This window comes from Mesocricetus auratus, unplaced genomic scaffold (assembly GCF_017639785.1).
Source record: "Mesocricetus auratus isolate SY011 unplaced genomic scaffold, BCM_Maur_2.0 Super-Scaffold_100009, whole genome shotgun sequence".
Classification (NCBI taxonomy): domain Eukaryota; kingdom Metazoa; phylum Chordata; class Mammalia; order Rodentia; family Cricetidae; genus Mesocricetus; species Mesocricetus auratus.
Window position 1 is genome coordinate 48,591,734 of NW_024429193.1, and position 27,895 is coordinate 48,619,628.

Below are 27,895 nucleotides of genomic sequence, written 5' to 3' on the forward strand. Positions count from 1 at the left end.
CTGTAACCACTTTCCAGGAATTTTCTAGTCACCAAGATGTATTGGTAAAGTTCAATATACAATCCTTAGCTCTTCACAGGTGCTCCTGGAGCAACAGAATGGGACCATCATCTTGTCAGCTACTGTTGCTTACAACTTGGTATTGAGGTGACTGTCATCCTAGATAAAAACTTTAGACTTAAAAAAAAAAACAAAAAAACAAAAAACTTTAGACTTTCTGTGGTCAGGTGCCCTCAAGCACTACTTTCTAGAGGCCTGGTAGAAATAGGTGTAGAGTGTAAGTCAGTTAGATGTACTTACTGTGTGGACACGGGAAAGCTGCTTAATTTCTCTGAGCCTATTTCCTCATCTGTACAATGGGGACCAATATTACCTACCTCACAGGGTTGTTGTGAGGATTAAGAGATGAGACACGGAAGCACCTAGCCATACCTGGCAAGTAGGTATTCAATAAATGTTGTGTTTCCCCCCACGCCCCAGAAGTGATCATAAAGGAAAAGCAGCCTCTTTCTTTTTTAGTGGTCACTTGGAAATGAGTGGGACACTTTCTAGACTTGGAATTGATAAGCATTATGGTGAAGTGGATGAGGGTAATCTTCTGATTAAATGGTTCTAATTAATTTTCAAAATATAGACCTTTCTGTTGGGAATTTGCATTTTTAGTTTCTACTAGAGAAATAATTTTAAATTCCAGGAAAAGTTTCAATGGCTGCAAAAAAAGGTGACCTTTCCAAAAAGCGTCGAGACTCACTGTGGGGCTATTCGGCAGTAAAGAAAGATATTTTAGGATTACCTTCACAAGGTTATACTTTTTTTTACAAATCTTCTGGTGATACTAGAGAGACAACTTTTTACTAAACTTCCCTTTTTCTGTGGTTATCATATAGGAACTCTTGTTCAAGAAGGATGTACTGGTTTGCTTCTGGGCATGGGACTAAGTCCCTAATGAAGAGCCCTTGGTTTATATTGGAGAAAGGGAAACATGGAAATGATATGAACGACACCTATTTTCTATGTTCCATTATTTGCTAGAAGTCAAGTGACCCTTTGCCAACATAGGAGTGCCAGGCAAATGGACAGCTCACAGAAATTCAGAGTAGTAGCAGAAGGACTAAGGTATACTTTAATTAAGAGCAGGAGGAAGCATGAGGCAGTTTGTTCCCATTTCAAAGATCAGACTGAGACAACTTTGGCTGAAGTGTCCAACACTCGGCTTCGGGCAGAGACCCAGGATCGGTAATCACAGATCAAAAGGTTTTTTCTGGCCAGGGAGACTTTTCCCAGGTGAAATTTCCAGAGGGCTATGAGCTCTTCTTTAGGAATCCCGTCCTCACCACCAAACCTTCTGTGCGAACTGGAAGTCCCTCTTTGTCTACGCTTATCCAAGCCTGAGAGCCCAAGAAGTAAACGGGTATTAGGGCTGGGAGGTGCGGAGCGACGGATCTCCATGCCTCCACGGGAACAGCCGGTCTCCCCGGGACTTCCGCTTTCCGTACCTCCTTCGCTCCCTACCGCCACCGTGCTCTAAATGGTAACGGCCGCTGGGCGTCGCCGGAAGTGTCGTAAACAGCAGATATCCGGTTCTTCCGGGCGCTAGGGGAGCTGACGGAGAAGGCCACCGCCCAGCGGCAGACGCGTCTCAGCCGGTGTAGTTGTGGTTCCCGCGGTGTGTGAGTCCGGACCCGGGCCCCTCTCCCGCCGCCGTCATGGGCTGCACGTTGAGCGCCGAGGACAAGGCGGCGGTGGAGCGGAGCAAGATGATTGACCGCAACTTGCGGGAGGACGGGGAGAAAGCGGCCAAAGAAGTGAAGCTGCTGCTGCTCGGTGAGGGGCTGGGGGCGGAGCTGGAGTCCCAGACTCCCGGGAGTCCGGCCCGGGGAGCAGGCTGAGCTGATAGGGGTCTGACTAGCCCGGCGGAAAGGACCCCAAAGGGACCGGGAGGGGATGGGTGCCCGGCATGGGGCGAGTTCTGGGCTTGGTGATTGAGGCCCCGGAAGGCGTGGGGATTTCAGGTTGGAGAGGGTGTAACCGGACTGGGATGGTGCTTAGCAGAGTTGGGGAGTTTAGAGCTTTGAGGCTGGGTTGAGAATCCGGGAAAGACTCGGTAAAGGGAAGGACCGATATAAGTCAGGGAAGGTTTCACATCGGATTGGAACGTGTTGAGGAGGATAGTGTACGGTGTCTGGTGGGCCTGTCCTGGGTTTGTGTGGAAGAATAAAGCTGGAAGGATTGGGTGATTGGAGAAGCTAGGACCGAGGGGTCACATAAAAAGCCTGCTGTTTGTAAAAGAGCGCACGTAGTTTTTGGACTGTTAGTGAGGTGGATTGTCCAGGAACATAAAGGGGGAGGCGGGTGAAATAAATGACAAGTTCTTAGGTATAAAAGAACGGTACTTGGATCAGAGGCCGGCTATACTTTTCAACAAGGGATAGGGATGGTATAAGCTGAGAGAATTGAAAGAATGTCATCTTTGGGGTTTGTGATAGAGGATTAATGGGCAGTAGATTACAGTGGGGATGTAATGAGCGTTGGAAATAGAGCTAAAATGCGATAATATATGGGATGGGGCGTATTTACAGTAAAGATTGTGATAAATTTGGGGGGAGTTTTTTTTAATTGGGTCTTTAAAGTAAAAATATTGGCTTCCAGACTACAGCTTGTAGCCTTATACTCAATTTAAGTGACTTTTATATATAGTCAGACATGTTTTAGTCAGCACAGTTTAGATGTAAACTTTGATAGGCCCAGTAAATCACGTAAAAAATCTCTGGTATTAGCTTACCAGTAAATCCAGCCACATTCAATAATCATATTTTTGAGGAATTTGTTAGATGAGAATATGTAGGAGTCACAGGTTCTGTAAGCAGCGGAACTTTTAGATAAATTGAGTTCTGAGGAGTCACTGTAGAGTACCAATTTCACGTTGTGACACTCCAGAGGACAGCCACCATAATCTCAGACCTACTTTGTGCTTTAGGATGTGCTGGGTGCTTATTTCTACGTGGTGGAAGCTTTAAGTGACAACTTGGATATAAAGAAAAGGTTGTGCAGTGGAGTTTGAGTTTCTAGAAGATAGGAAGTCAAGTCATAGTTCTAGACTGCCAGAGTCTATGTAACAGGTATCTTATGTGGATGAACATGGTTCTTGGTACTTAGCAGGTACTTAAGAATTTACTAGTAGCCAGCCAGTTTGATCAAGCCTATGGTGGACGTTGGTTCATGGGAGCCTTTCAGAAGGCCGGTATGAAACAGTACATGTGCTATGCAAGTTTTCTCCATCTTCCTGTACCAGCTTCTCCAGCGCTGGGGTTACAGCATATATCATCATACCATTGACGTTAGCATTTTCTCTTTTTAAAACATGGTTTATTTTTATTTCATATACATTGGTGTTTTGCCCACATGTGTGTGTAAGGATGTCATTCACTGGAACTGGGGTTATAGACAGTTGTGAGCTGCCATGTGGTTGCTGGGAATAGAATATGGGTCCTTTGGAAGAGCAGACAGTGCTCTTAACTACTGAGCCATCTCTCTAGCCCCTGACATTAGCATTTTCTATATTGACCAGTCAACTTATGAAATTAAATATGTATTCTCCTTCACTGTGATTTAATTTATATTGACCATTAAAAAACTTAGGCAAGCAGAACTATCCACGAATCTGTGAAAAAATCTTTATTCAGGACCTTTAATTAAAAAAATTAAGCACACCATAACTTAGATAATTTGAAAAGTTTTAAAGTCAAAGTATTAAACCTTTGGTTTTTCATTTTTACCAGTTTTTTTTTCTTTCTTTTTTTAAAGCTTTTGTTTGTTTGTTTGTTTTTTGAGGCAGGGTTTCTCTGTGGTTTTGGGGGCTATCCTGGAACTCACTCTGTAGATCAGGCTGGCCTCAAACTTGCAGAGATCCGCCTGGCTCTGCCTCCCGAGTGTTGGAATTAAAGGTGTGCGACACCAACGCCTGGCTTGTTTTGTTTTGAGACAGAATCTTGGTCTCAAAATTCATGAGATCCTATAGCTGAGATTACAGGTGTGTATCACACCATGAAAAACTTTTTTCTCAGGATTTCTTTTTTTTTTTGGGTTTTCGAGACAGGGTTTCTCTGTGGCTTTGGAGGCTGTCCTGGAACTAGCTCTTGTAGACCAGGCTGGCCTCGAACTCACAGAGATCCGCCTGCCTCTGCCTCCCAAGTGCTGGGATTAAAGGCGTGCGCCACCAACGCCCGGCTTTTTTTTTTTTTTTTTTTTTTTTAACCAGCAATATTTTGAGCAAATTAAACCAGTAAGTCGAAGTAGGTTGCAGAAGCAACTGGTCTTAACCTGAGTTGTATCATGATGCATATGTGAAATTAAAATGATCTTTCATGGGACTGCAGAGATGACTTAACAGTTAAGATCACTTGCTATTCTTACAGAGGATCTGGATGAGGGTCTCAATACCCACATGACACCTCACAACTACCTGTAGGCATGTACAAGGTACATATACATACGTGGAGGTTAATCACTCAGGCATAGCACGAATAAATCTAACACTTTAAAAAATGACCTTTCATGATATTTCTTTAAGTAAAATATACCTATATGATATATAAAAAACTACCCTGTATGATATTCCAGTTACTCCTTCCTCTCATTTTTTTTGATTTCATAACTTTTCCTTTGATGCATTGTAAGCCATTTTTACTTAAACACTATGAGACTATCCAATTTAATTTAAATTGGAATCTACTTCTCTTGCCTTTCCTGGTTTGTATATTTTCTTTTGTCTGTGGCTATAATTTTGCTTAGTGATGGAAGTGTGGGCTTTGAAGTCAGAATGGTTCAGATTCTAATTCATGTTTATTTACTAGCTGTAACCTTAGGAAAGTAATTTTCATTTGCCTCAGTTTCTTTACTTTTAAGATGCAGAAAGTAAGCCGGGCATTGGTGGCGCACGCCTTTAATCCCAGCACTCGGGAGGTAGAGGCAGGCGGATCTCTGTGAGTTCGAGGCCAGCCTAGTCTACAGAGCGAGTGCCAGGACAGCCTCCAAAACTACACAGAGAAACTCGGTCTCAAAAAACCAAAAAAAAAAAAAAAAACCAAAAAAAAAATGCAGAAAGTAGAGATCCTTCAGAATTGCTGGGAGGATTAAATATGATAATAATATATAGCAAAACTATATAGTAACTGTTTATCAATGTTACAGATTAAAAGTACTATAGAAGTTTTAATTAATTAATTAGTACAGGCTCATTACTAAGAAAGTATTGTAATTTCTCCTTTGGTTTGAATTTCCATTAGATAGTATTGGGAAGATCTTGTTATGCCAAATTGCTGTTTAACCAGAGTTTGCAACTGAATTGTATAAATATTCCCAACCAGTGTGTTTAGGGTGGTGTGTAGATGTGCTACTTGGAATTGTATGTTCAGATTTTAACTCTTGTTTTGAGACAGGGGCTTATTGTATGTGTAGCTTGAATTAGCCTGGAACTCTGCTGTCTCAACCTTCCAGCATACAGGACTGTAAAAGTATGTGGCACCATACCCAGCTCTGAGAGCATTTTATAGTTTCCAAATTGACAGCAGTTGAAATAGTGTTTGGACTGTTTTGGTGTGAATCTCTCTGTAAATTTCTTCAGTTTGATAATTTGAAGAGAAAAATTATTTACAAGGTTTATACCAGTTCATTATTTAATAACCTGTAATACTTTTCATTTTCATGACACAATCTTGTAAAGAAAGATGTCTTCCAGCACTGGAGGCAGAGGCAGGCGTATCTCTCTAAGTTGGAGGCCAGCCTGGTCTACAGAGCGAGTTCTAGGACAGCCTCCAAAATAATACAGAGAAACCCTGTCTTGAAAACAAAAAAAACAAACAAAAAACAAAAAAGAAAGATATCTTCTACCAAAACCTTCCAATATATGTCATGATGTCACAAAAGTTGCTAGTGTAATGAATAAAGACACTGCTTTTGGATTCCGACAAAACCAAATTAAATTCCCACCTCCGATTCTGACAAAACCAAATTAAATTCCCATCTACATTTACTGGTTGTGAAATTCAAAACAAATCACTTAATCATGTGAATTATATTCACCTATGTAAGTAGGGATGATTCTTCCTGTTTCATAATATGAAATGGCATTATGTAGGATGCTTAGTGTTAGTGTTTAGAAGATAAGAATCAATAAATGGCAACTTCTTAGAATGCCTTTGAGGTGTGTCATTTTAGTTTCTATTCTTGAAGGGTATTTCAGACAGTCACTTGACATTCTTCATGTTAATATGCAAAGATCTTCAATTCCTAATCTTGTCCTGGTAATTTATTTTATGAAACCTAAGTTACATGCGTGAGTTGGAATACTATATTTAGATTTTATATTATACAATTTGTTATTCATATTTAGTTTGCAAATTACTAGTGGAATGTGGTTGTTGAAAATAAGATTCTCAGTGGGGTGGTTGTGGCTACACAAAGAAACCCTGTCTTGAAAAAACAAAACAACAATAACAAAGACATTTAGATTAATTTTTTATGTGTTTTGTCTGATTGTATGTAAGTGCACTGCCTGTGAGCCTTGTGCCCACAGCGGTCAGAAGAGGTTTCAGATTCCCTGAAATCGAAGTTAAGGATAGTTATGGAGTGCTGTGTGGGTGCTGAGTTGTCCAGCCGCCTCTTTTATATGAGTGTGTTCATCTCTTCTGCAGCATGAAAATATAGCACCTTTCCATGTCCTTCATGATGTTCTCTGGCTGTACTGTTGTAGACAATGATAAATATGGAGTAGGCGTTCAGTACTTAGAAGATTTATAGGGCATGTGACTTCCAAATTGAGGCTGCAACTGTGCTCCTTTTAAAAATAATTTCAGCTGATTACACTTATAAAAGTCCTTTAGTTTGGGGGCAGTTGTTTCTGTTAAGAATGGTTCTTGATGGAGAGATCTGTTTCAGGGTTAGTGAAACTGGAGCTGCTCTTACTGAAGTTCTTAAGTGGATATGCCCTGTCCCTGTCTTTATGGAACCTTGTGCTGTTTTAATGTCACCCTTAATGAATACACACACATACACATGCCCATATGTTTACATACACGCAACACGCATGCACGCACGCATGCACGCGCTTGCTTCTATCTGGTCCTTTAGGCAGGAAGACTAGGAATTTGTATCTTTTATTACAGGGCATGCTAAAATCTAAAGGTCTGTAAGGAACAGCAAACAGTCACACACTAGTACAAGTAAAAGATGAGTCTGTAGACAAGACATAAGTAACATAGGCAGCTTCATATAGCATTTAAGGATAGGTAGGAAACAAAATACAAGCAGGTTGCATGCTCATGAATTGCAATACCTCCTCACGTCTAGAGCAGAATGTCTGCATACACTGCTTTGCTAGCTAAGCCTCTTCTTCATGTCATCTCTTTCTGTTTCCTTCTAATACTCCTCATCCACCATACACCAGCCTTCAGCTTTGGTTTTTCTGCACCCTTTCTGGCTCACATGCTGCCATAACTAGTAGTTAAGTCTTGTCTAGCACAGGCTTCCAGGATCCCTAATCCTGATTCCTGGGAAAGTATCAGATCGGTCTAACCAGAATTTGTGGTGAGTGTCAGGTAGAGTTGATGGAGTTTATAAGGCTGACCTTTTCACATGTCAAGGTAGGTAAGTTCTCTAGTAAAAAGTATGGCTGGAGAAATAATGATTGAATGACAGTCTATACCTCATAGGCGTTCATTAAATCTAAATTGGACATCGTAGAATGAGGTGGGAATATTGAAGAAGCAAGCACATCACTGCTTCTGTTTCTCTTTCATATCTGATTATTCTTAGAATTAAGTTGCCATTTTGTTTGGTTGGCAGATGGGTTTAAATTCACCTGGATATAGGATGTCCTGTTATTAACCACCCAACTCAGAATAGGTAGTCACCTGGATTTAATTACTTTAAATTTAAATTAAATAGCTAAAAAATACAGATAATCAGTGTGTTTTTACTGGGATTATGCTTCATTATTTCTGGTTTCTCTCCAGCCAATGTTTCTGTCTACTGCTTTTACAAAAGAATACTGGCGTGGGGGTGGGGGGCAGATCCAAAACTAAGGAAAGAGGTACAACAGACTATGTTGTTAGCAAAACCTTTGCTTATAGGTTCTGTGAAGGAGTAGGAAAAAACATTTGACAGTGCAGCTTTAGGGATACAGATAAGTTAACTCCCTGTGCTGTCGTTTTTTTTTCTTAAGGCGTTTAGTTGGCCTTAGGTTATTTTTCCCTCGTGACACTTCAAGGGAAGTGAGAAGAGAGATGCTTTAAAATACTCAGCAGTGAGCATAGTAATAGTAAAGACCATTTTAAGGTAGGGGCCCATACTATGAAAGATGGAGAACCATGGGTACTAAATTTGTCCTGATTATTAGTTTTAAAATGTGTTTTCTAGCCAGCAGAATTGAGTACACCAGTGTCTATAAATCTTTTAGGACTGGATTGGTAGCTCAGTTCAGAAATGGAGACATCATATAATATAGGGCATAAAGCCTGAACATTATGAGATTGGTTCTAATCTCTAAGCTTCATTTTTTCCCTTCTCTGAACCAGTGAGGCATTTGAATTGGGTCTTAGGGAGTCCCTTGATTATGAAACTAATATAATTTAACAAGTTATAAAGATGACTACTTTTGTGTTAGTTTTCCTATTTAGTTTGGTTGAAATTAGTTTAACGTCCTAGACCTGCTTAGGAAGACAGTTAAAAACTGAAAACATGCATCATAAACTGCCCAGGGTGTAAATATTCAGTAGAGAAGAAAAGTTATTTCTGTACTTGATTTTCTCTGTATTGCCTTCATTTTAGTATTGCTCTTGTTTAGGCTCTAGCAAGTTGGTGGGCGTTATCTTTAAGCCTTTATCTATCCCAGTTATTCTGTTACCTGATTAGTGATCAGCTGTATCATTGCTGTAATTCAAACTGTTTGAACTGAATAACACTGTTAGGAACACGTTCAGTTCTAGTTTGGATATTGTACTCTGTGTAAGTGAGTTTTCTTGTGTTCTTTGGCTGCAACAGAAATTAATATATCTGTTGTCAACTAAGCAAAGGAGAATGCTTGAAAAATCCACATTTGATTGTACCTGGATAATTGCTCAGAGCTTAGAAATCAATTTTAGGAGAAGCTGGTCTTTAGACCTGAACCTCCCTTTGACTTCCACGTTGAACTTAAGGTTAAGAAAGGTTATAAAGGGCGTTGGAGAGGTGGCTCAGCGGTTAAGAGCACTGACCGCTCTTCCAGAGGACCCAGGTTCAGTTCCCAACAACCACATGGCATCTCACAACTGTTACTCCAGTTCCAAGTTTTTTTGTTTTTTTCCGAGACAGGGTTTCTCTGTATTGTTTTGGAGGTTGTCCTAGAACTCACTCTGTAGACCAGGCTGGCCTCAAACTCACAGAGATCCGCCTGCCTCTGCCTCCTGAGTGCTGGGATTGAAGGCATGCGCCACCAACGCCCAGCTGGGTCTGGCACTCTTATACAGACATGCATGCAGACAAAACACCAGTGTACATAAAATAAAATGAAAATCTTTAAAAAAGACTATTAAGAATTAACTGAGATAGTATTATGCTATGATACATCATTATTGTATTCTATGGGCATTTTCTTTGTATTACTAAGTCCTATTTTTAAGTGGGCAAACAGTTTTAATGTTCATATATGTTTTTTGAAGATGCTAGTCTTTTACATCTCAGAAAATTCTCATTAACTTAAAAGTAATTTTCTGCCAGAAGTGGTGGTGCATGCTTTAGTTCCATACTAGCACTTGGGAGACAAAGGCAGGCAGATCTCTGAGTTCAAGGCCAGCTTGTACTCCATAATGAATTCCTGGTCAGCCAAGATTACATAGAGAAACTTGTCTGGAAAAGGGAAAGTAGTTTCAGGAACCCCCTTCTTTCATGCATGTATGCATGCAAGCATTCATTCACTCAATGTGGGAGGATGTACGTGTGGATGTGGATGGGTGTATACACCACAGCACACATGTGGAAGTCTGAAGGTAACTTGTGTGAGTTGGTTTTCATCACCAAGAAATTAATGCTGTTATATAAATGTTAACTTTAGTACATTATTTAAATTTTATCAGCTTTTCCACTAATGCTCATTTTCTGGCCTAGGGTCAATCTAATTAAGGCTTTATTGAGCTTTGTGGTTTCTAATATTGTGCTGTCTAGCAGGAGATTCATCTATTATTTATGATTATGCATTTCTGATTGTCTTTTATAGATGAAGGTTCTCTCCTTCCTTCCCCCATTCTCCTTAAAAAAATTTTTTTTGACAGTTTATGTAGCCAGGGTGGTCTTGAACTTGTGATCCTCCTGTCTAAGCTTCCCAGTGACGATATATGTGGAATGTGTTTGTAATGTTCTAATGTTAATGTCTCTTTAAAGTGTGGTGTTTACATTTGATTAAATAAGAATGTAGAAGTGCTCTATGCTGCCATTATTTGAGGGTCTGAGTTAGGGTATGATTCTACCATTGCAAAATATATGGGTTTAATGGATGAATTAGCAATGCTATTAGCTTTGGAAAACATTTCCCACTATAATGAAGAATTATTTTTATGAATTAAAATGAGATCTTTGGGCTGCTGATGCATTAGAGTTGCTTGTAGCATTTCTATTTCCTTTAATTCCAAATAAAAAATAGTTTTAAGTCATGGCATGCATAAATACCATATAATTTAGCACCAAATTTTTTTTTTTTGCCTTGCTTTCAAAGAAAGAAAAGGAAACTTACTCATCATAGGCCAAGATTTTTCCAGATATCCTTATGCAAAGGTGAGGAACAAAGCCACAGTCTGCATTTAACCAGCTAGGCACCAGCACTCTGGCTATGTTGTACGTAGTCTTAAGTGATAACATTTTGGTATTATTTGGGAAGTTGAATGAGCTTCCCTTTAAAAAAAAAAGGCTGGGTGTTGGTGGCGCATGCCTTTAATCCCAGCTCTCGGGAGGCAGAGGCAGGTGGATCTCTGTGAGTTCAAGGCCAGCCTGGTCTACAGAGTGAGTTCCAGGACAGCTTCCAAAGCAATACAGAGAAACCCTGTCTTCAGTGATTTATGGATGTAAGCTAGTTGATCTTCTTATTTTTTAAAGGCCTACTTATTCCCTGTGTGTGTATGTCTATATGTATCCTAGGTAGCTGAATATGACTTTGAACTCCTGATCATTGACCTCCCAAGCACTGGTATTATAAATGTGTGGTGCCATACCTGGTTTATATAATACCAGGGATCAAACTCAGGGTAGAATTTGAGAATACCTGACCACCCCAAAATTGCTAGTGGCATATGTCTGTATATATGTATTTCTCCTTGCAAGTCTGGCTTATTACATTCAACATGATGATCTCTAGTTCCATTCATTTTTTGGCTGATGATGTAATTTCTTTATTTTTTATGGCCAAGAATAAAGCACCATTGTGTATTTATGTACAATAAATATAAATTTTCTTCATTCACCTTTTTTGTTTTGTTTTGTTTGAGACAGGGTTTTCCAGTAGCTATGTAGCCAGTCTTGGAACTTGCTCTGTAGACCAGGCTGGCATCAAATTCACTACTGCCCGGCCTATTCATCTTTTGATTGGCATTTAGGCTGGTTCAATACCTTAGTTTTTGTGGATAGTGTAGCAATAAATATTGATGTGCAAGTATCTCTGTGGTGTGCTGACTTTGATTCCTTTGGCTATATACACAGGAGTGGTATGGCTGGATCATGATAGTTCTATTTTTAGTTGTTTGAGAAACTGCCACACTCATTTCCATAGTGGTTACACTAGTTTACATTCTTACCATCATTATATAAGGGCTTCTCTTTCACCACATCCTCCCCAGTATTTTTTATTGTTTATTTTCTTCATGGTAGCCATTCTGACTGGAGTGAGATGTGAATCTCAATGTAGTATCAATTTGCATGTTCCCAATGACTAAGAAGACTTTTTTCATACACTTGTTGGCTATTTGTACTTCTTCTTTTGAGAAGTTTATTCAGTTCACTTGCATAGTCAGATCAGTTTTAGGACATTTAATTTTGTGAGTTCTTTATAGTTATTGTCTATACATATCCTGTTAGGTATACATGGGGCAGATATTTTCCCATTTTTCATTTTTACAGTCCTGAACTATTGGTGTCCTTCCAAGTTCTTTATGCCTGGGTGCTAAAGTGTTGTTTTTATGCTTTTGTATAGCAGTTTTGGAGTTTCAGCTCTATATTAAGGCTTTGATATATTTCTAACTGTTTTATACAGGGTGAGAGAGAGGAACCTAGTTGCAGGGTGTTTTTTTGTTTTTTTGTTTGTTTTCTTGTGGCTTTTCAAGACAGGGTTTCTCAGAGATCCTCCTGCCTCTGCCTCCCAAGTCCTGGGATTAAAGGCATTCGACAGTCCAGTTTTTTGCATGTGGATATCCAGTTTTCCAAGCACCATTTGTTGTAAAAACTGTCTTTTGCAATATGTGTTTTTGAAACTTTGATCAAGAAATAGATACCTATTAATGTTTTACAAAAATTTTCTCATAATACCCTTTAAGTCTTTTTGATGATAGGTAACTTTTTCAAAAGAGAGCCATGATCTCTGTCTTAATTGCAATTTACTGCCATATTTTACTTTTACTTTTTTTTATTTTTTATCTTTTTGAGACAGGGTTTCTATGTGGCTTTGGAGCCTGTCCTGGCACTCACTATGTAGCCCAGGCTGGCCTTGATTTCACAGAGATCCGCCTGCCTCTGCCTCTTGGGATTAAAGGCATATACAATCACCACCACCACCATCCCCAGCCGTAGTTTATTCTTAAGATACTCATTCATCCACTGGACAGATACTTATGCGTGTCGACTGTCTCACATCCTCAAGTGTAGGATTGCAGTGATGGACAGTTCCATAGCAATTTATTCCACTGGAACACAATGGTGGGTGCGGGGGGGACCAGGGGGAAGGTCAGAGAGAAGTGAGGCAAGCACTGAGTCCAAATTTGTCATTTTGGTCCTAGGATAAGAGCTGAAAGCCTAACCAGAAGTGGGAGTTTAGAACCGAGTAAAGAGAGCAGAGGAGTGGAAATTTCTCTATTAACTGCCCACATTGAAAATGCCGTCCATTGCAAGTAGCATTTACAAAATGTGATTGGGCAACCACTGACTATCATAGGTGCCTAAGTCATTCACCCAACAGCTAGGTGCTGAGTGTCTCCTCTGCTCTGGATTGTGCTCTGGGATTTTGGGGGAGTGGGCCACAGAAAGAAGGCACTGTTTGTACTTTCAAGGTAGTGTTCTAAACAGGCACAAAATCAAATACTTAAAAAAAGAAAACCAACAGGCAAACAAAACTTGACCAAGTACTTGTGTTACAGTGTCCTGTGGCCAGGTTAAGCCTGGTTAGGTACAAAAGCATGAGAGAGTTTTCATGTTACGCTGAAAAGGGTTTCATAGCTATATTAATTAAAACTAATGAACAGATTATAACAAGCCAAAGGAAGCAGGAAAGATAGTCAAATACATACTTTAGAGCTGCACGGCAGGCCAGAGGTAAATGACAAGAGTCTGACAGGAACAGCCCTGAGTTAATTTCAGACATTAGCCCATGGACTGATAATAACAGGGAGGAACCTTTGCCAGGCACATGGAACTCGTTGCTGGGCCTGGATGAACTCAAGGAAGGCCTCAGCAGGGACTGAAGGTTGCCTTCAATGGGTGTTTGGGGACGTCTACACACACAGAGGCTTAGCATGCTTAGAGGGTTAGTAGACTGGATGAAAAACTATGTTCATACTTTTGACCAAGAAAACTTGCTAGTTTGACAAGGAAACTCTTCCCTCCAATGTCTCCCACCAGACCTGAATTCCTGAACTGAATTGCATGTGAAGCCTTAATGTTCAGCAGTTCCAGGCATGCAATAACAATTTCTATTGTTAAATAGAAATGAAGAACTCTGTGTGTGTGTGTGTGTGTGTGTGTGTGTGTGTGTGTGACCCAGTGTTCATGTTCATGTGGAAGTTAGAGGACAAATTGAGGGAGCTAGGTCTCTTCTTCCATCACATAGGTTCTGGAGGTTGAACTCAGGTTCAGCTTGGTGGCCAGTGCCTTTACTCACTGATCCATCTCTCTAACCCTCTTCTGAAAAAGATCATCTTTTGTCTTCGATGTATGTATGTAGGTACCTATGGAGGTCAGAAAAGTACATTGATCCCTTGGAGCTGGAGTTACTGTTGATTATGATCCACCCAATCAATATAGGTGTGGGGACCCAAACCTGGGTCCTTTGTAAGGGCAGCAAGGTATTGGAAAGCATTTTATGTGAAATATTCTTAATGTTGATCTAAATTTTTACTATGTTATTAAAAAAGAAATCATGAGGTGGGGGCAGGGAGCAGGGAGTGGAGGGTGGCCTGTAAGAGCATTTACTGGTTGTTATAGAGGACCACAGTCTGGTTCTTAGCCCTCATGTCAGGTGAATCAACCACCTGTAACTACAGCTCTATGGGGCCTTAAGTCCTCTTCTGGTCTCAGGGCACCTGCGTGCATGTGCGTACATAAAACATACTCCACGCAGACATATCACATGCATAAATTTTAAACAGATGAATTATGGAGCCAACAAGATGGTGCTTGTTGCCAACCTGATGATCTGGGTGTGATTCCCAGGATCCACATGGTAGATTCCACAGTGGAATCAGTAGTTTCCCTATTGGAAGTAGCATGGTTTGTGCTCTTTTGATCTATAGTAGTAGGGATTCATAATTCAGTTCCATCTTTCCCTCCCTTCTCTGTGCTATCCATGCTCCCAGCCCCCTGCCTCAGCCCAACCCATCCCAACAGCAGTGTAAACTTGAATGCTCTGCTAGGTGAGGTACCGCCAAGCATGCATATAGGAGTTGGCATGTCTGACAGCTCTTCTTCCTTGCGTTGATGCTTCCCACTGTCCTGTGCTCTGATAGTTGTTTTGAATTGTTGAGTTGTTAGGATGGTGTAGATCTGGGGTTTTGATTAGAGTCCTGTATTAGAATAAGGGAGCTTTGAGTGTAACTGTAGAGTCTAGGCCAAAGCTCTTGATTCTTTATAGATAAGGAGGCAGACTTTGCAGTCAGGTAACTTACCCAAGATCACATAGTCCACATGGCACAGAAGCACTAAAATTTATTGTTGGATTGAGTTCATTACTATATGGCATCACCAGCTAAAAAATGAAAATAGAAAAATAAAATGTATTTGTTGCTCATATGTATATATGTGTGTGTACGTACGTACATACGCATGTATGTATGTATAAGTATTGGTCTGACACTGCTAGGTTATTCATGAGTAGAGTCTCTCTGGGACTCAGCTGCCTAGACTCTGTTCTAGTTATCATGTGGAGTTAGTAGAAATGTCACAATTTCTTTATAGAAACAAGTATTTAAAAAGAAAAAGGTGCCTCTGGTACCACAAGTTAGACCTGTGGGGACACGTGGAAGAAAAAAGTTCTGAGGCCAAGAGAGGAGATAGTGGACAGGACCACAGATATACCCAAGGAAGAGTTTTTGTTCCTCAGGGTGGGGTGGAGAAAGTGACTAATGCATTGACGTAGTTTTCTGTAGTTTTTAGCATACAAGTTTTTTTTTTTTTTAATATGTGTGAAGCCAGATCAATCTAGAGTTTTTTTTTTTTTTCTTTTTCTTTGGAACAACTGCTGAATACAACAGCCATTTCTGTAAGGAATTTGTACCAACATCAATATCAAAGTAGTTTTTAGAAAGTAAAATTCTCTGAGGCCCTAAGGTCACTGTTAATGTTCTCAGCAGTGAGGACATTTTAAACAGTAGCAGGCTAACAGTCACTAAGCATTACTGTGGACCAGGCACTGCCCAAAGCATTTTCTGTGGTCCCTGTTTTACATCTGGGGAAATTCATCCTGCTTCATGGCATATGAAGAGAACAGAACATAATACACTTAGGACCTTGTTTGGACTGGCTTTAGTTAGATGAAAGAAAGAGAGAAGCATGGGGTGACCGTCCCAGCGTTCTCTCCCTGATAGTCCCCTCCCTGGTTCCCCTTCTTATTGTCTACAGAATCATCTTCAGTTCCTCTTACTCCAAGCAGGAGTTTTTCTCTGCAGTAGTCTATACTTATTCCAGTCTTTGTATCCTATTATTTCTCTGGTGGATTGAAGATAGGCAAGTAAGTGTTTCTTTAAACTTACTTTTTGAAGTAATGTAGGAAAAAAGATGTAGGTAAAAGTAGGAGGTACAAAATCTACATATGTAGTTGTTGAGGGAAGTACAGTGTGGACAACATTTAAGAGCGGAATGCTATTCAAGAGAGCTTTGCTTGAGTACTGTATTTCAGAGGTATGACTGAGCCAGACCTCAGAGGAAAGAGTCATAGAGGGTGTTGGAGTCCTTAGGCTGGTTGGTGATTTGTACAGTTGTGCTGTTCGGAATGGTGAAGAGGAAGGAGCTTTGAACTGGAAGTTTCAGAAAATTATAATAGTAATATAATAGTACAATGTCAAGCTCAGATATGTGAAGAGAGAGAAAATTATGTTACACCTTGGTAGCTAGTGTGCTGGCTGGTTTTATGCCTCCTTTACACAAGCTAGAGTCATTGGGAAGAGGAGTTTCAATTATGAAAATGCCTCCATAAGATTTAGTTGTAGGCATGCCTGTAGAATTTTTTTTTCAAGACTGGGTTTCTATGTGTAGCCTTGGCTTTCCTAAAACTCCATCTGTAGACCAAGCTGGCCTTGAACTTGCCTCTGCTTCTTGAGTTCTGGAATTAAAGGTGTGTGCCACCACTGCCTGGGCAGGACATTTTCTTAATTAGTGATCAGGGGGGCCCCCAACTCATTGTAGGTAGTGCCTTCTGGGCTGGTGGTCCTGGGTTCTATAAAAAAGCAGACTGACTTAGGGCGGTGGTGGCACACACCTTTAATTCCAGCACTCGGGAGGCAGAGGCAGGCGGATCTCTGTGAGTCTGAGACTAGCCTGGTCTACAAGAGCTAGTTCCAGGACAGCCTCCAAAGTCACAGAGAATCCCTGTATTGAACCCCTCCCCCCTAAACAAAAAGCAGACGAGCAAACCATTAGGAGCAGGCCAGTGAACAGTACCCCTCCATGCTTCTCTCTGCATCAACTCTGCCTCCATGTTCCTACCCTGTTTGAGCTCCTGCCCTGACTTCCCTCAGTGATAGAGTGTGACCTTAGATTTGTTAAGATGAAATAAACCCTTTCCTTCCCAAGTTGCTTTGGGTCATGATGTTTTATCAGTGATAGAAACCCCTAACTAAGACATCTAGAATAGTGAGTGGATTCCAATGACTCAGATTTCAGAATGTACTTGGAAGATGGACACAGTGGTGGCACTGTTTATGAGCATCTACAGACTGAATGGGCTAATGCCTTTTGATATAAAATGTGACTCACTCTTTATGCATAGCACATACCTAGTAACACACACTGAAAACAAACCCTGTAGGCAGTAAGAGTTGCCTTCATTTATGGGATGGATCAGACCCTTAATAAAAGCTAGGGGAGAAATATGCAGAGTAATAATAAAAGGAAGGGCAGGCAGACATATTCTTTTCCTTCTTTTCGAAATCCAGGTGGTGGAACCCAGAGCCTTGCACATGCCAGATAAGTGTTCTACTACTGAGTTGTATTCCCAGCTCCCAAAATGATGTTATCTAGGGAACCTTTGAGAAATATGAGAAAAGTAGGACAGCGTAGAGGTAGGTGTTGTTATGACAAAGTACGTTGGGAACCTTGCTGGATTCCGAGGCAGGCGAGGGTGACTGAGGCGGAGGGACAAACATGCCAGGCAGACAGGGCTTAGTGAGAAGTTTTATTAGAAAGGGGAAGGGTGGGGGAAGGAAAGAAAAGAGGTAAGAGACACAGACAGAGAGGACAGAAGAGAAGAGGGAGAGAGGAAAAGTGTTGTCTGCCTCAGGAGAACAGCCAGAAAGAGAAAGGGAAAGAGAGCGCAAGTGGGTGGAGGTCTTTTAAAAGGGTCCTTTGCACCAGAGTGCATTCTGCCAGGTGACAGGGGCAGGCCAGCATAATGCCTGACTCTGTGTGTGTGTGTGTATGTGTGTGTGTGTGTGTGTGTGTGTGTGTGTGTGTGTGTGTGTGTGTGTGTACGTGTGTACACGTACGTACATATGCTTTCATAGAGTAGAACTTAGGGAGATGGGTAGAAATCAGTGGTGATTTTTGTAATGCCTTTCAAAGGAATCAGACATGAGCAGTAGGAATACCATTTTCAATGTTGAAAGCAGAACATTCAGTATTTCATTACACTAATGTTCACATGGGATGGTCTGGAATTCTGAGTTTGACAATTTAAAAAACATTCAGCATGCATGTCTGTTTTTCCCCAGAACTGAAAAAGTTTTTCATATTTTTGACAGTGTCATAAGAAAGACACGGTGCTACTTGAATACTGTACTAAGAACAGAGATAAAGTCATATATACAAACACATTTTTTGAAGATTTTTTCACTTTTTATGTACATTGGGGTTTTGTCTGCATGTATGTCTGTCTTTATGAGGATGCCAGATGCCCTGGAATTGTAGTTACAGAGAGTTGTGAGCTGCCATGTGGGTGCTGGGGATTGAATTCAGGTCCTTCAGAAGAGTGGCCAGTGCTCTTAACCACTGAACCATCTCTCCACCCCATATAAAAACTTCTTGATTCTGGAAGTATGTAGTTATTTTGGGTGTTTATATTTAGATGCTATCTTTTTTTTTAAGATTTATTTATTTATTAGGTATACAACATTCTGCCTTCATGTATGCCTGCATATCAGAAGAGGGCACCAGATCTTATTATAGATGGTTGTGAGCCACCATGTTGTTACTGGGAATTGAACTCACGACCTATGGAAGAGCAGCCAGTGCTCTGAGCCATCTCTCAACACATTTGTTGAATATTTATTTTATTAATTATTTGGCTAATTGCTATCAGGACCAGTTGGGGCCCCTGGGAACACAGGGAAGAACAACTTGGCAGAGCTTTTGTTTTAGTGGGAAGATGAGAAAAGTAAGTCTGTTGTGAAGATACATGCTGTGAAGAAATGAGATGGTGTGGGGTTGCAGATACTCAGGTAATTTCATCAGGAAATGTTCTAGAGGAGCAGAGATGTGAGCGAAGAAGAAAATCTTGCAAAAATTATTTCAGTCCAAGGGAACAGCAAATGTGGAAACTGTGAGTCAGAATCTAGATTGGTAAGAACCAGTTTTGCATGTTAGAGGAAACACAAAGAAGCTGGCTTGACAAGAGCGTTGACAGAACAGAAATGAGGGTGAGGTGGTAGGCAGCGACCAGAGTACATTGGACTTTATTGCCCACATGTTATAATTTGAGTGTAAATAGAGGCCATGAGGCAACTCTTGTCAGTGTCGTGGCATGATCCAGACAGGCGTGCCATACACATGTGACCCCACAGAGTTCAAGGCCACCTTGGTCTACAGAGAGAGTTCCAGGCCAGCCAAGACTACACAAAGAAACCCTATCTTGAAAAACCACACACAAAAAACAAAAGCAAAAACAAAATATATACCAGATTTTACTAATATTTAACATGTATTAACACTGGAGCCCTCATTCCATCTCTGTGTTCCTTCTATGTTCCTTTGTTACGAAATTTCTGCCTGGCTCCACAGCTGCCTCAGCCCCCAAGTAAACACACAAAGACTTATATTAATTATGAAACTGTTGGCCATTGTCTAGGGTTTCTTATTGGCTAGCCCTGTCTTAATTATTAACCAAGTTCTATTAATCTAAGTAAATCCATATGGTCTTGGCTCATGGGGGAGTGCCGGACCTGCAACTCCTTTGCTTGCTACATGATGATTGCTCAGCATCTCTACAGAGAAGAGAACAACTTCCTGTTTGTCCCTGTTTGTATCCTGGTTTTGCCCAGCTATGTCACTTCCTGTCTGGTCAATCAGCCAATCAGTGTTTTATTCATTAACAAATAAGAGAAACATATATACAGAAGAACATTCCCCATTATTCCTTGGCAGGTTGTTTTTTTTTAAAGATTTATTTATTATGTATACAGTGTTCTGTCTACATGTATACCTGCAGGCCAGAAGAGGGCACCAGATCTCATTACAGATGGTTGTGAACCACCATGTGGTTGCTGGGAATTGAACAGGACCTCTGGAAGAGCAGCGAGTGCTCTTAACCTCTGAGCCGTCTCTCCATCCCCGCTTGCCAGTTTTGACCTTAGCAAGTTAGTTAAATGTTAGTACCATTTACTGGGATGACAAGACTGAAGGAAGAGCAACTTTGTTTGAGCTAGATATGGGGAATGAGTAACTCTCTCAATATTGGGCATTAAGTTTGAGATGCCTATGAGACATCTACTGTGATATATATGGCAGGTGATGAATTTAAAGCCAAGTTTGGAAAGTAAGATTGGAGGTCTTTGGGAATCTAGCACATGCCAGCTTTGAAGTGAAGCTGAATGGAAATGTCTGTTTTGTCACCTGCTGTGTAACTGTGGACAATTTCCCTGACCTTTCTGCTTCATTTATCTCGTTATAAAATGAGGGTAATAGTGTCTGTCTTACAGAGTTGTGAGGATTGAATGAGTTAGCATTAGCAAAGTACATAGAATATCCTGATGTGTGCATCTCTTTGGAGGTTAACTTTCATTCATGAATAGTGCTTCAAACTATCAAATTAGGTAAGATAGTAAAAAGACAAGAACCAACTTGGAAAAAGCAGATTTGAAAGGCAGAGTAAGGCCAGGAAATGATCACTCAGCATGTCAAAGGTGCAAGTGCCTTGGAGACCTTGAGAAATGGCTTCAGGAGAGTGGGGATGGCTTGGAGGTGTTTAATTGGAGATTTTAAGTATAGATGACACACTAGGGAAATTTTGCTCTAAAGAGACACAAAGAGCGGTAGCCAAAATAGCTGCTCTGTGAGTAGAGTTGCTTGTTTTTAAGTCTGAAAACCTGAGTTGATCCCTGTGATCCTCAGGAGGAAGTTGAGAACTAACTCCTGTAGGTTGCCCTCTGACCTCCACATATGTTCTGTCATGTGTGTTGTTGCTCCTGCCCCGGCCCCCCATAAAATGAGGAAATGGAATAGAGCTTTTTAAAAGAGGCACAGGGAAAATGGAGTAGTAGAGAGGAAAATGGGTGTGTGTGGGGGTCCGAGAAAGGTAGGGGTGGGGTGTGAATAATGGTTTGTGTGCTAAGACTGACAGTAAGAGGAGAAAAACAGTAACATTCCAGTGATACTGGACACTCCAGCAGCCACAGGGGAGGGGAAACAAAGAGATAAGTAAATAAGTAGAGCAGTAAAGGGCATTGAAGAGACAGCTTATCTATTGATGAAGCTAGAGAATATTAATGGAGATACGGTAGATTAGTAGATTTGGTTATAAAAATGAGGTGGTGTTCTCTGGTTGCCTTTTTCTAAAACAAAAGGGGCAGGGTTGTCATTTATGGATCAGAAGTAGCATTTGATGATGGAGTGATGTAACGTTTTAAGAGGCATTTTGGAAGATGGAAGAATTATTGAGCAGGGAGGATCTAGCAGGCAGACTTTTCAAGATCTGAAAGTTTATCTGACCTTTGATCTTTAGCCTAAGTGATTCCAGTTGACTAAGGAGGGTGGTACAACCCTTCCAGGAAGAGGAGCTGTGTCATGAAAGGTAGAGGCAATGTTCTAGCCCTGTGACTGAAAGGATTGCTTCTGGAACATTCCTTAGGTCCATTGACAGGTCACAGAATTAATAACTATGAGTAGGCCATAGGCCACAAATTTGCAATTGCTCTTTTGCCTGTGTTCATTGAGTATATTGTGTTTTCTGATGTTACTGAAAATATTTGTGTTGTTGTCCTTGAGTAGTGTTTGTTTTGCACAATATAAAGAAAGCAAAATGCTTTAGTTGAGAAACTCCCCAAAATTTAACGGAACCTATGTTTTTCATTAACCAGTCACATTACTCCATACCTTTGTTTGCCTACAAAGAAACTCAAAATCTATTTTTGTTGTATTTCTTTTCAGGTGCTGGAGAATCTGGTAAAAGTACCATTGTGAAACAGATGAAGTAAGTTCACACAGGGCCTGGATTTCTCCCTCTTTATAGAAAGTTCATAATGTTTTCATTTTCCATTCATAGTATTGACTTGTGGTTTTCTTCTTTTTGAAGAATCATTCATGAGGATGGCTACTCAGAGGATGAATGTAAACAGTATAAAGTAGTTGTCTACAGTAATACTATTCAGTCCATCATTGCAATCATAAGAGCCATGGGACGGCTAAAGATTGATTTTGGGGAAGCTGCCAGAGCAGTGAGTATTTCTCATTTCCTCTTCGCTTGCTGCTCTTCTGTAGATGCAGTTAAGTCAAATTTGCGTCATGTTTTAGGGAACAAGAAGATAAGATGGTGCAAAATACTGTGTGCTTATTTATTTATTTTGTGGTTTTACGAGACAGGGTTTCTCTGTATTGTTTTGGAGGCTGTCGGTCCAGCCGGGCCTCGAATTCACATAGATCTGCCTGCCTCTGCCTCCCGAGTGCTGGGATTAAAGGCGTGTGCCACCACCGCCTGGCTCTGTGTGCTTATTTTTGAAGTGCTGGCTATCTGACTCAGTAGACAGCAAGTTACTGCTTCAAGCAGAGCCCTGGAAATGTGATTCTGTAGATACACTTAAGTTTCAGTAGTTTCCTTCACAGTATAATTGACATATTTTATAGTAGTTGATGATAGTAATTTTACTCTGAAAGACATATTGCATATTTAGCCCTGTTTTCTGAGCTGTGGGGGTCAAGGGGAAAAAAAAAAACAGTTTTCCAAAAGAAATTCTGTAAAGACATAAACACAAATTCCCCAATTTTAGAATTGATTTCAGGTATTCAAAAATATGTTATCACTATCTTACATTGAACTCTGGGTTACATAATTGGATTATTACTTACTCAAATATAACTTTTTAATGCTTTGTACACATCAGAATTTAAAATAATAATGTTTAGTAGACTTTGAGAGCAGTTTTGAAGTTAGATGGTTGATGCCAGTGGACAAAAGGCCAAAATGAAGACAGGAGACAGGAGACCATTTATTTGCCATGGGAAAATAAATGGAAGTGACTTTGGGGCTTTGTCTAGAAAGACAAAATTGTATGCTTGTGAGTACCTTAGGGACTCTTACCAGCTACTCAGTTTATCAAGTGCAAGATAATATTTGATAAGTGGGAAACTGAAGGGAAAATATGAAAAGGGCCATTGTGGTTTCAGTTTGTTCTTGAGTAGATATATCTTTGAGATGAAATAAGGGAACAGGACCTAGATTAAGGGTTCTGAGAGAAAAGAATGGCAAAAAAGAAGGGGAAGGAAAATGTGAGTGACTTTCATTGCCATATGACATAGTTTAGGCCTCTTCTTTCCTCCTGGGCATAGCAATGCTAGGTGAGTGAGTAAGTGAACAACATTTAGCCCAGAGGCTATTTCCTGCTTTTTTTCCCCTTTTCTCTTTGAATTTTATTTAAATTATGAGTATATGTGTGTCTGGATGTGGATATGCACATATACATGTGGATCCCCTTGGAGCTGGAATTATGGCACTTGGAAGCTACTTTATGTGGGTTCGGAGACTCCAACGCTGGCTCTGCAAGAGCCGTGCATGCTCTTGGCTGCTACGCCTTCCCTCCAGACCCCCATTTTTGGTTTTTAGACATAGTGTCTTAGACTATGTCAGTTGGATTTGAACTCACGGTAATCTTCCCGCACAGGCTAGTTTTCTGTTCTTTGGGAAATTTGAGAGTTCAAGTAAAGTCAAGTTTTTATTCCTATCTTAGCCCCTTTCCATTCTTTGTCTCTCATTGACTTTTCTCTTTTGTACTAGAACTCTGTCTTTTTCTCTCCCTTCATGTCATCTAGCTACTTCTCTCTAATATTTTTTGTATTTTATAGTTGGTTAGCGTTACTGTGGTTATTGATTTTTTTCTTCTCTTTGTTGACGTTTTCTCCTGTTATTTATTCCTCTTACTTTCCCAGATGTCTTCCTTTTGCTCTCCTTACTTCTTCCCATCATCTGTCCACCTCGATTTCTCTTGACCATTACTCCCTTTCATTTACTTCTTTCATCAGATGTCATCAGGGCCTGGGGAGAGAGCTCAGCCAGCAAAGTCCTTGCTTGCTATGACAACCTAAGTTTGGTCCCCAGGACTCACAACAAAGCCAGGTACTAATGGTGTGCACTTATAACCCTAGTGTTGGGGAGACAGAGATAGGAGGATGCTGGGGTGCTCTGGCCAGGCTGAATCAGTGAGCCACAGGCCAAACAGAGACCCTGCCTCAAACAAACAGATGCTCCTTAGCAACAGTACCTGAGATTGTCCTTTGCTCCACACATATGCTCATGTTCACGCACAGTCACAGCTGGGATCAGTAATACTCTTGTGTCACTAGGTAGACCTGACATTCTTAATTCCTCATGATTCCTGAGTCATCTATCTTTACAACATCCACTTAGCCTAATCAAAAGTCCTTTTAAAATAAACTTTCAAAGTTCTTTTTTTCTCTCATAGCTAAGGGTTTATATTTGTATTTATCTTTTTTATTACTCTAGGTTTTAATGGTTACTGGAGAGTGAAAAGAAAAGAATAGAGCCAAGTATGGGACAGTATTCTTTCATATCTGTTTAAGAAGTATAAAATTTGTAAAGAGTGGATTCTGTAAGGCTACAGAGGAGGTTTTATTTTGAGGCAGCTAGAGCAGGCTGGTGAGCAATTAAGAATATTCTCAGAGTTAGAACAGTACCAGTATATAGTATTTTTAAATTTCTAAAATTTGAATAATATGGTATTGAAAAAATACAGGTGCTTAGTTAATTGTATATCTGCTAGAGTATAGGTCAAATTTCACATCTTGTGTAGTGACCTGAAATTTGTATGTATGTTACATAAAGTAATATACTATATATGAAAAAAGTCTTGTTATTTAGTGTGTTTGGCAGTTTGTATAATGCTTAAACATTTCTTAATCATTTGCTCTCTGTCTGTCTATCTATTGCATCATCATCATTATTATTTTGAAAGAGAGAAGAAGGGACTGGGGAGATGATTCAGTGGCTACGAGTGCTTGGTGTGTAAGCATGAAGACCTGAATTCAAATCCTACGTACCATCATTAAAAGGGAATCATGCATGGTCCTATGTATCTGTAGCCCCTGTACTGGGGGGCAGAGACAGACAGATCCTGGAAGCTTGTTGGCTAACCAGTAGCTTGAGGTTCAGTGAGAGACTGTGTCGAAAGGGAATAAGGCAAAGAATGATAGAGACATCTGACATCTTTCTCTGGCTCTCCTGTATGTACAGACATGCGTGTATGTACACACATACATACAACCCTCTCACACCTTGTGAAAAAAGAAACAAGAGTGTGAAATGCAGATTGTGTATGAAGTTTGTTGCAGAGAAGATCTACATTATTACCAGAATGAGTATTGGACAGGATTCTTTTTTTTTTAAAGATTTTTTTTATTATGTATACAGTATTCTATCTGCATGTATGCCTACAGACCAGAAGAGGGCACCAGATCTCATTATAGATGGTTGTGAGCCACCATATGGTTGCTGGGAATTGGACTCAAGACCTCTGGAAGAACAGTCAGTGCTCTTAACCGCTGAGCCATCTCTCCAGCCCTAAACAGGATCTTGATGGCAGAATTTGACAAAGTTAATTTAAGTGTGACTTTGTGAGTGATTAGGTAGATGTACAAATTGTAGGTGTTACTGTATCTGTGTTCCACAATGCTTTTTTTGCTTGCTAGTTTTTGTTGTTAATGACTACTTAGATATAAATGGCTGGGCAGTGGTGGTGCACATCTTTAATCCCAGGTGGCAGAGGCAGGTAGATACCTATGAGTTCAAGACCAGCCTGGTCTACAAGAGCAAGTTCCAGGACAGGATCCAAAGCCACAAAGAAATTTTGTTTTTTGTCAAAAAACAAAAAACAAAAAACAAAAAAAAACAAAAAAAAAAAAAGAGAGAGGAAAAAAAAGTTACGTGGAATTTTTGAGGTTGTAAATATTAGGTTTATATAGGGAAATCTTTGAGATTGGGTTTGGTTTTGATGTTTTGAGACAGGGAGTCTTCGTGTGGCCCTGGCTGTCCTATCTCAGTCTATAGACATTGAATTTAGAGATCTGCCTGCCTCTGCCTCCCTGATTGCTTGGATTAAAGGTGTGTGCCACCACTGCCTTGCTGAGTTCAGTTTTACATTTTCATGAAGGAGTGGATAAGATAAATTAAAATCATCAAAATTCTCATATCACCTTAAGACTTGCAAACTACTAGAATTCCTGTCTGAAACTCGTGACATTCTGATCACGTCATTCCGCTGCCATTTCCCCTCCTGCTTCCATCTTTCCCTGTTGTAGAATGTTAATAGTGTTCGTTTAGGAAATCTAGAGACTAAAAATTTTCCCTGAGGGCTTGGTTCCTGTCACTGGGCTTTCATGCTTCATCGCCTTCCAGTCTGCTGTCTGTAGTGAAGGGGAAGCAGCAAGCAGCCTTTGCCTTAACTTGATCAATGTCGTAGCCCTGTGCCGTGTTTACTTCTCATGTGTAAATCTTTTCATTTCTGTATATGATAGGCAAGTGCTCTGCCACTGAGCTACACCCCTAGCAGGTCTAGGGAATATGCACGCATGCATACATGTATGTGGGCATAGAGTGTGGAGGCTGGAAGTCGACTTCAAGGTGTTTTCCTCTGCCATCTTCCACCTTGTTTGGAGACAGTGTCTCTCCAAATGTGGAACATGCCATTTTGGCCAGACTGGTAGGCCAGTGACCTCCAGGGATCCTTCTTTCTCTGCTCCCCAAGCACTGAGGTTACAGGCTTGTGCTGTTACATCCAGCTTTTACATGGATCTGAACTCAGGTCCTCATGCTTATACAGCATGTACTTTATCACTGGGCAATGCTCCGGATTCTTATTAAGGGCTTACTGTAACAGAATGGAAATCTGTTACATATATTTGTCTCTCAGACCAGTAAGTATCCCTTACCCCTACCCCGTCATTAATCGTGAGTCATCAGGATAGAGGATTGTGAGTCCATCGGGAGGGTGGTGGTATGACATCTAAAGTGTGTGTGCACACGCTCAAGTGCATGAGTGTGTGTAGAATGAGACTCATCTAGTCTTAAAGAAGCGGGACTCATCTGTTCCTCTCGTAACTCTTCCTCAGGATGATGCCCGACAGTTATTCGTCCTAGCTGGCAGTGCTGAAGAAGGAGTCATGACTTCAGAACTCGCAGGTGTGATTAAACGGCTTTGGCGAGATGGTGGGGTGCAGGCATGTTTCAGCAGGTCCAGGGAGTATCAGCTCAACGATTCTGCTTCCTAGTAAGTAATTTTTTCCCCCTTGAAACTGTAATAGAAAATGATTTGGAGATTCTAGAGCAAGTTCAGTACCTATCCTTAAGGAAATGTTGAAGTATTAGAAATGTCCAGAGGTCTATAGGATCCTTTATTACAGCTGTCTTATTTTAAGGCTATCCTGTGGTACATTTATAGTAAGCAAGTGGAGGTGAGACCTCTAGTAGAGGTGAGTTGCCTGTGTATAGGTATAGGACAAGGCATTGATAGCCAGGTGGAGGGGGAAGTTAAAATTGGACATACCCTACACACACACACACACACACACACACACACACACACACACGCACACGCACACACACACACACACCCTGGTTTGTTATTGTTGTATTTGAGACAGGATCTCACTGTAGCCCTGGCTGGCCTTGAACACACAGAGATCCACCTGCCTCTGCTTACTATGCTAGAATTAAAAAAAGTGTGCAGCACCACATCTGGTGTGGCAGCCCCCCCCCCTTTTTTTTTTTTTTTTTTGGTTTTTCAAGACAGGGTTTCTCTGT

The 27,895-nt window shown here is 40.6% G+C and overlaps 1 protein-coding gene across 1 annotated transcript in view; it reads left to right on the forward strand.

The window, feature by feature from the left end:
* Positions 1–1,581: 1,581 nt before the first annotated feature.
* Gnai3 (G protein subunit alpha i3) overlaps positions 1,582–27,895 on the forward strand; it is a 39,751-nt gene continuing 13,437 nt past the window's right edge. The window contains exons 1-4 of the mRNA XM_005076631.4: positions 1,582–1,824; positions 22,018–22,060; positions 22,163–22,304; positions 27,205–27,362. Coding sequence (XP_005076688.1) covers positions 1,707–1,824; positions 22,018–22,060; positions 22,163–22,304; positions 27,205–27,362 — 461 coding nt within the window. The 5' untranslated portion in view covers positions 1,582–1,706. The remainder of the gene's footprint in view (positions 1,825–22,017; positions 22,061–22,162; positions 22,305–27,204; positions 27,363–27,895) is intronic.